General features: G+C 40.8%; 1 protein-coding gene across 1 annotated transcript; it reads right to left on the bottom strand.

The window, feature by feature from the left end:
• Positions 1–296: 296 nt before the first annotated feature.
• On the bottom strand, positions 297–2,797 carry LOC137008779 (piggyBac transposable element-derived protein 4-like). Its single transcript, XM_067370493.1, has 4 exons — positions 2,790–2,797; positions 2,625–2,705; positions 432–1,942; positions 297–322 (listed from the first exon to the last, which is right to left on the bottom strand). Exons 1-4 carry the CDS (start codon positions 2,795–2,797, stop codon positions 297–299), a joined length of 1,626 nt encoding a protein of 541 aa, XP_067226594.1.
• Between the last annotated feature and the right edge of the window lie 6,074 nt (positions 2,798–8,871).

The following is an 8,871-nucleotide window of genomic DNA, read 5'->3' as shown; positions in this document are numbered from 1 at the left end:
TAATGAAGCGATTTACACCTGGGGAGATTAAGACCCTGCCCCTAATGAGCTGCATAATGAGCCATTCACTCAGGAATGTGACTGAGTGAACTAAGAAAATGCAAAGACAAGACATATCATTGTTTTTTTCTTTTTTATTTGAAATAAAGTTAACAATATAATTTAAATATAAACAAGGGTCAAAGGCACATTTTGTGTATACAGGCAAATAAAGGTAAGGTTTATAAAAAAGCCCACTCTTACACCTTATACATGACATGCTTGATCACACACAGATAATCTTTGCAGCCCAATGGTCAGTGGGAGGTGGTGAACAGAGAATCTGAACAGTCACACATCTGTGTGCCATTTTTGAAAACAGTTCCTTTTCAACTGAAGACACAAGTAAACGTCACATTTCTGGCATTTCCAAGGTGTGTCTTGCCTTTTACCAAGCTGTACTTTGCAAAGCATGCAGTTCCGACGACCAGCGGTGGCATTATTCCTTGCATCTGATGTCAGCTCTGCTGCTGGAACCGGTACATGGTCACTTTTGGTCCGTTTTGGAGCTGCTTTCTGTGAAGACATACCAAAGAGCTCTGCAATCAGCTGTTCTATGAACTCTTTATGGGTCATGTTTCCGTAAAGGTCTTTGTGTATGATGAAAGCGTTTGTGGCAGCAATGTCCAGGAAGTGTAGAAAGATCTTTCTGTACCACTTCATTGTTTTGTGCTGTGTTGTGTAGTATTGTATCAGCTGATCAGACAGGTCGACACCCCCCATGTGTTGGTTGTATGCAGTCACAGGTGCAGGACATGGAATTGTCTTTGTCCTCCATGTTCCTTGTGATTTCACCCTCCTCTGCACAGCATCTCCACTATAAGCAGCATGTATGGTAGAACAGACAGATACCTCTCGTGTGTCCATCCACTTGACAAATACAAGAGCTCCATCCCGAATCCACCTGATGGATCCTCTGGCAGATTTCTTGGAGAGTGAATTAGCTGCATTACGAGGGCAGTCCTTCCTGTTGTCTCTGTATGTCCCACAGCCATCAAACTTCATGGCAAACAAGTCTCTCAGGAGCTTAGGACTTGTGTAGAAATTGTCCATGTACAGATGGTACCCAGAGCCTAAAACTTTACAGTCCAGAAGAGATGTCACCGCATCATATGATAGTCCATGGCCTGTGGGAAAGCTGTTCTTTCCTGTGTACACAGAAAAGTCCACAGTGTATCCATTTGATGAATCAGCAAGGACAAACAACTTGAAGCCCCACTTGGTTGGCTTGGCTTTCATGTATTGTCTCATTCCAGTGTTTGCTTTACATGCCACCATTCTTTCATCCACAGCCAAGTTCCGTTTAGGATGGTAGATTGCTTTACAAGCAAGGCGGATTGTGTCCATGAGAGGTTTGACCCTGAAAAGACTGTCATGATCAGCTGTTCCCCTCTTTCTGTCATTCTCCTTGTCTTCATCTGGGTGACTCATGTGCACGTTCCATGAAATGGTACGGTATCTGTCTCTTGACATGATTGTAGCAGGAAAAGGCACAGAGAAAAGACTGTCCTGTCGCCAGTAGTCACTGATGGAGCTCATCTTCACCATAGCCATGTAAAACAGCAGCCCAATGTAGCGGTACATCTCAACGATGCTGATATCTGTCCATTTATATCTACATCCCTTTGAAACTGCCCTGGCAGCCTGAGCATTGGTGTTCTGGCATAGAGTTGAAACTGCATCCTCAGAAAAAAACATTTTGAAGAGACTCTTGGGAGTGTGTTCATCAGCAGGACGCAGCTGTGGTCCAGGTTCCCGTGCAGGCAGGAATCTCAGAGTCTGTGGAACCATATCAATGTCAGTCTCTGTTTTCCATGACAGAGTAGACTGCTTGTTGCTTGTCTGAATGTTTGTCTTGGCCTTTTTTGCAAGGGGTTTTGGAGCACTCTCATTAGGGCTATAGCTGGAGAAATAAAAACAGAGAGATGGTTATTACACAAGGAGCTATACTATTTGCATCATCAATAACTAATACTAATATAATGTTTATTATTGTATATATTAACATTACCAAGCACTAATGCTAATATATTGTGCACGCATAAGAAAGAAAGCCATACAGACACATATATACATACACTACCGTTCAAAAGTTTGGAACCACTAAGATTTCTAATGTTTTTAAAAGAAGTTTCGTCTGCTCACCAAGGCTACATTTATTTAATTAAAAATACAGTAAAAACAGGAATATTGTGAAATATTATTCCAATTTAAAATAACTGTGTACTATTTAAATATATTTGACAAAGTAATTTATTCCTGTGATCAAAGCTGAATTTTCAGCATCATTACTTCAGTCTTCAGTGTCACATGATCCTTCAGAAATCATTCTAATATGATGATTTGCAGCTCAAGAAACATTTCTGAACAATTGTAAACAATAAATGTCTCTTGAGTAGCAAATCCTCATATTAGAATGATTTCTGAAGGATCATGTGACACTGTAGACTAAATAGTACACAGTTATTTTAAATTGGAATAATATTTCACAATATTACTGTTTTTACTGTATTTTTAATTGAATAAATGTAGCTTTGGTGAGCAGACGAAACTTATTTTAAAAACATGAAAAATCATGTACTTACTCTTTCTCATTTCCGCCTGTGTTGCTGGGTGCCCTCTTAGTGGGAATTGCAGGTGAATGTGAGAGTGATGGATCCACATTCCTAAAAAAACAAATTGTAAAAAAAAAAAAAAAAAAAAAAAAACTGTTATTATTAGCATATAAGATACTACTCTCATACCATTACCTATGCATAACGGACAGGAAAGTCACAGGTATACAAGCATGCTGTATATGTCTGTCAACTGGCCATTACCGGACAAAGTGTGTGAATGTGTAAACGTTACAGTCTGCTATATCAGTTAGCACATTTAGTGAATAGCAACACGTTCGCGCATTTCACAACCAAGCATATTTTAGCACATTCACGTCTATCATAATATGCTATATTCAACTGCATGCAGTTAATCGATCTAACGCGTGTATCCAACGTATCTATGCATATTAATAACAAGTCGAATATCAACAGAAAAGCATTCTATTTATAAGCATTTTTATGAGATAAAGTTATATAGATAGATGTAAATATAAGGCAAATATATATGTACGCTTATATAAAAAAAACACGTCAAATAATTTAAGTATATCAACAGAAAAGCATTCTATTTGTAAGCAAACAAAAAAAACTGCAAAACGCGCCGGCGCGTTTTTAGACCTCAGAGTGTTAAAGTTAGCTCCAAAGAAGTGCATGTTCCTCAGGAGATCTGTTAAGTTCTTAGGACACGTTGTCACTGAGCATGGTGTTCAGACTGACCCAGAAAAAGTTAAGGTTATCAATGACATCCAGACCGTCGATTTCATGGAAGCTGATGGTATAACCCCTTCTCAAAAGAAGATCAGATCTTTCCTGGGTATGATTTTATATTATCAGCACTTTATTCAGGACTGTTCTGCTAAGGCGAAACCTCTGTTCAATCTCCTATCAGATTGGTCACAGAGTAAAGTTCAGAGGAAGTGTGTTCGTATGAGGAAGCAACTCAGTGTTGTAAAGCTTTCACCCGATGATTGTACTAGTGAGTGCCAAGACGCTTTCGAAATCTTAAAGCAGGAACTTTTGCATAGTGTGACTCTCGCTCACCCAGATTTCAGTCATTCTTTCATTCTCTCTGTTGATGCTTCATTTGATGGCATAGGAGCTGTGTTATCTCAAGTACCCCCTGATGAGAAAATTGCATGTCCAGTTGCTTTTGCAAGCAAAACACTCTCGAAGTCTCAGATGAACTACTCAGCACACAGACTTGAGTTTCTGGCTTTGAAGTGGGCGATTTGTAACAAGTTTAGCCACTGGCTAAAAGGGAGACATTTCACAGCATGGTCTGATAATAACCCTTTGACCTATATTCTAACCAAACCCAGATTGGACACGTGTGAACAGCGATGGGTGGCGAAGCTCGCTGCATACGACTTTGACCTGAAGTATGTGCCAGGCACGAAGAACATTGTTGCAGATGCATTGAGCAGAGAGCCCTTTATTAGGTATTGTGTCAGCCATCATCTGTTGAAAGAACCATACGTTTCTCTCTTGGATGAAGTCAATGATGTTGTTACTGGTACTGTGCAAGATGCCTTTCATGTCACTAACAACTGTCAGAATGTGCAGGCTACCAGTGAAGAAGAAACTGAGAATGAGCTGCAGAATGACATGAATGACTCATGTGCCAGATCCTTTGATGCTGCTGAAGTTTCTGCTGCCCTAGGTGCTCACTGCAATGGTGGAGTTAGTCCTTTGCCCGTAGCCAGTCCAACGTCACTCCAGCTCCCCGTTGAAGATCCATCTGTTGCAATCCCCTTTTCCAGACTCGCCGGTCTTCAAGAGCAGGACAACATAGTGGGTAGAGTCATCAACTATGTTCTCAGACATAAACGTCCTATAAGAAGTGAGAGAGCAAAGGAACCTAGCTCTGTGACAAACCTTTTGAAGCACTGGAAAAAGCTAAAGATCCGTAATCATGTGCTGTACAGGCTGATGAATAGGAAACTCTTTCAGTATGTTGTGCCTGATTCTCTAAAGCATGATGTTCTCCGTGGTGTTCATGATGCTGTCGGACACCAGGGGTGTGCAAGGACTCTCTCCCTTGCAGCTGAAAGATTCTTTTTTGCCTGGGATGTGAAGCTTTACGTAAAGAACTGCCAGAGATGTGTTGTCGGAAAAACTCCTGAGCCAGATGCTCGTGCGACCCTTGAGCACATTCGGACCTCTGAGCCGATGGAGCTCATATGTATAGATTTTTGGAGTGCTGAACAGGTTTCAGGAAAAGTCGTTGATGTCCTAGTAGTAACGGATAATTTCTCTAAGATGGCACACGCCTTCCCTTGTCAAAACCAGTCTGCTAAACAAGTTGATCGTCACCTTTGGAATGACTTCTTCTGCATTTACGGATTTCCAAAGAGAATACATTCAGACCAGGGTGCAAACTTTGAAAGCAAGATCATCAAGAACCTACTTGAGATGGCTGGTGTTCAAAAATCACACACCACACCGTACCACCCTATGGGTAATGGTTTAGCTGAACGGTTTAACAGGGGAACATGATAAGAGCTCTCCCAGTTAAATCCAAGGCGAGGTGGCCACAGCTTCTACGAACATTAACCTTCAGTTACAACTGCACTGTTCATGAAATGACCGGGTTCGCCCCATTTTATCTCATGTTTGGGCGTATCCCGAGGCTACCTATCGACATCATGTTCAGCACGTTCTTTGTGATGATAGGGTGGTCAGCCATCATGAGTTTGTCTCTGCGCTGAGAAGAGATCTGAGCACAGCTGCAGAAATTGCCTGCAAACACAGTCTCAAAGAGCAGAACCACCATGCCATTCTTTACAATCGGAAGGTCAGAGGTTCACCCTTAGCAGTGGGAGATCGAGTTTTGCTGGCCAACCGTGGAGAAAAAGGCATGAGGAAAGTTGCAGACAAGTGGGATTCTGTTCTTTATGAGGTACAATCAGTGAGACCAGAAATGAATGTGTACAGGATTAAAGGTGTCCAAACTGGCAAAGAAAGAGTGGTGCACAGAAACCTGTTACTTCCAATGAATTTCTTATCCTGGGATGGTGATGATGAGGAGCAGCTGGTTCGATCAGCTTCCACCGATGCTACCCGTGGCAGTGCTCTTGATTCTGTTCTCATGGATGATACTGATCCTGTTTCAAAGACATCTGAATGGTTACTGCAGATGGATGGAACGCAAAACAGTGATGTTATGCAGGATGCCACTTGTGGTGAAGCTTCAGACATCCCTGATGAAATGACTCCTTCAGAATGTTCTGATAATGATCAGCACAGTCCAGGAACTGAGCATGTTCCTGAACCTATTCAGTTGTGTGCAAGAACCTGATAACAGAGACGTTCCTGTTATTTGTGAACAGCCCACTAGCACACTAACAAGTCACATCACTACACGATTAGGGAGATCAGTTAAGCCCCCTAACAGACTTATATGTGAAATTGATAATCAAAGAATTGTCAGAAGTGATTCAGGCAGTGATGCTCAAGTTATTTTTCAAGGAACTAGCTTTGTTGAGTTGTTAAGGAACATTTTTGTTTAATATGTCAGTGTGTGAATGATGATTCATATCTAAGAGTCAATTATAATGTTAAAGGATTAGTTCACTTTTAAATAAACTTTTGCTTATAATTTACTCACCCCCATGTCCTTGTCCTTCTTTCTTCAGTCGAAAAGAAATTAAGGTTTTTGATAAAAACATTCCAGGATTTTTCTCCATACAATGGGCTTGAATGGGCACCAGACGGTTCAAGGTCCTAAAGACAGTTTCAGTGCAGCTTCAAAGAGCTTTAAACTATACCAGACGACGCCAGACGATGAACAAGGGTCTTATCTAGCAAAATGATCAGTCATTTTTTTTTAAATAAAAAAAAAAATTGAGTTTTATTAGCACAAATGTTCTCCCTGCTCTGTTCTCGGATGCGCGTTCATGACATTACGTAATACGCAATTACGTTGAAAAGGTCACGCTTGACATAGGCGGAAGTACAGAGTCAGTGTTTACAACTTGAACGTGCAAATACTAAGTCAAACACCGTTTGCAAAAAAAGGTAACGTTAAAACAACAATGTTGGACAAGGAGAAGATGAGTTTTTCGCCTGCCCTACCTTTTGAACCGGAATACACAAAGGAAGAAATTAGGCAGATGGAAGAGACTGTTTTGGCGACACACACCTCTCCAGCATCGGGCAGACGAAGATCTAACGAGACGTGGTGGTGCACATGTGGCAAATGCCAACAGTAGCCAACAGAGGAAGAATCTAGATGCTGCCACGACTGGACCATTTCAATCCCGCCATTAGAATCAGTCGGTGAGTCCCTGTTTCCATCTAGCTGCATTACCGGACAAAATTTGCACTGTTACTGAGCAACAGCATTTTAAAGGGGTCGCACGCCAGACGCGAAGCTCAGCACCGCGCCACGTCTTTAAAATTTGAACGCATTGTTTCCTATGAGTGTACACAACGGCGGCGTCATTCGGTGCCTGTCCGCGGCGCCCAGGAAGTTGTTCAAAATCCTGCTGCGCCACAGAGCACCATGTACATTGTTTACATTAAATGTATATTATATTTCTCTCAAATCGTGTTAATGTACATACTGACTTCACCCTGTGCTGCAAGATACATCAGTTTTACATTCTTAGTTTAACAGCTTGAATAAAGTCTAAAAATGTATAATAAACGTAGCCTTTTTTTCTTTTTGCTTTGTTGTGCCATTTTTCCATGTACACTAACCTAAGTGCGAAATATTAAAGCATATGTGATGTTTCCCTGTTGACGTAAAACACTCCCATTGTGCAGCTTTTCTATCAGGAGTCGAGTCAAAATTGAGCTCGCGCTTCCGGTGTGCGACCCCCTTTAGAGGTCTTTTTGTTCTGATGGAGAAGGGTATGACAGTCTGATGGTACTGACAACACAGGATGGAAGAACCATTAGTTGTTTTACCTTGTTTTTATAAACGGCGTGTGTCTCAATCAGCTCCCTAGTTCAGTAGTCAGGGCACTGATTAGGGAATCAGCCACATTCACTTTCATACTGATTCACGACCTAGGGAACTAGGGAGCTGATCGAGAAGCAGGGTTAGTATTTGCACGTTCAAGTTGTAAACACAGAATCTGTACTTCCGCCTATGTCAAGCGTGACCTTTTCAACGTAATTGCATATTACGTGACGTCACGAATGCTCATCTGAGAACAGAGCAAGGAGAACATTTGTGCTTATAAAACTTAAACTTTTTTAATTTTTTTAAAATGACTGATCGTTTCGCTAGATTAGACCCTTATTCATCGTCTGTTATTGTCTGGTATAGTTTAAAGCCCTTTGAAGCTGCACTGAAACTGTTTTTAGGACCTTGAACCGTCTGGTGCCCATTCTAGCCCATTGTATGGAGAAAAATCCTGAAATGTTTTCATCAAAAACCTTAATTTCTTTTCGACTGAAGAAAGAAGGACATGGACATCTTGGATGACATGGGGGTGAGTAAATTATAAGAAACGTTTATTTAAAAGTGAACTAATCCTTTAAGTGTTTTTGAAAAGAGTTTCTTGCATTTTTGCACTGAAATTTGAAGAGCAGAGATACAATTGTAGCCTCTTGGAGTGTGTAGACTGCACCTCTTATAGTCTGTGTTAAGTATGGGACCTGGTACTATTCCATTCTTACACACTTCCTAGGAAGAGAATAATTTTCTGACGTACTGTATTGTAAAGCTCTTATACTCACATTTGTTTTATTTTTTTCTGCAATCTTTACTGTATTCTATTTGTTGCATATGCTGGTTCTAGCTTAATTTAGCAGAATTTAAGGGGGGTGTATGTAACGGTGTTTAAAAATATTATTGTTAAATTCAGCTTAAATTGGGAAACTCGCCATTGGCTGTTACGTCACTCGCGTTAGTGCACATGATATTGCGGGGCGGAGCTCTATAATCAGAATCTCATAGCTCGTCCTGCTGGTAAGTCGCATCAATGTTTGCTCCGTCTTAATAATTACGTTCGGATCATTTTCAAGCCCAAGTTTGAACTATAAACCACACAAAAGGTTACTCATTTAGTCTGTCAAGTCCTAGTTGTGTTATTTGAGTCAAATGTGTGTTATTTGTGACTATATGATGAAAAGTTTTTAATTGGCCTGATTGTTATCTTCAAACTTTTGTTTATTGCATTTGAGACTTGTACTGTGACATTGATGCGCTGTATGCTGTATTCTGATATGCCTTTTGGTGCTGTTTCCCAGGTATGTGTTTTATTCAAGTTTTGTCATGTTC

This window comes from Chanodichthys erythropterus, chromosome 20 (genome assembly GCF_024489055.1).
Source record: "Chanodichthys erythropterus isolate Z2021 chromosome 20, ASM2448905v1, whole genome shotgun sequence".
Taxonomy (NCBI): Eukaryota; Metazoa; Chordata; class Actinopteri; order Cypriniformes; family Xenocyprididae; genus Chanodichthys; species Chanodichthys erythropterus.
This window is presented reverse-complemented; position numbering and strand designations above follow the sequence as displayed.

Bases quoted from the DNA above. Each gene is read 5' to 3' on its own strand.
- LOC137008779 (XM_067370493.1), bottom strand. The intron at 1,943-2,624 runs GTAAGTACATGA...TTATTTCTCCAG, and splicing joins ACAGGCGGAAATGAGAAAGA to CTATAGCCCTAATGAGAGTG. The intron at 323-431 runs GTAAAAGGCAAG...GTGACTGTTCAG, and splicing joins GCTTTGCAAAGTACAGCTTG to ATTCTCTGTTCACCACCTCC.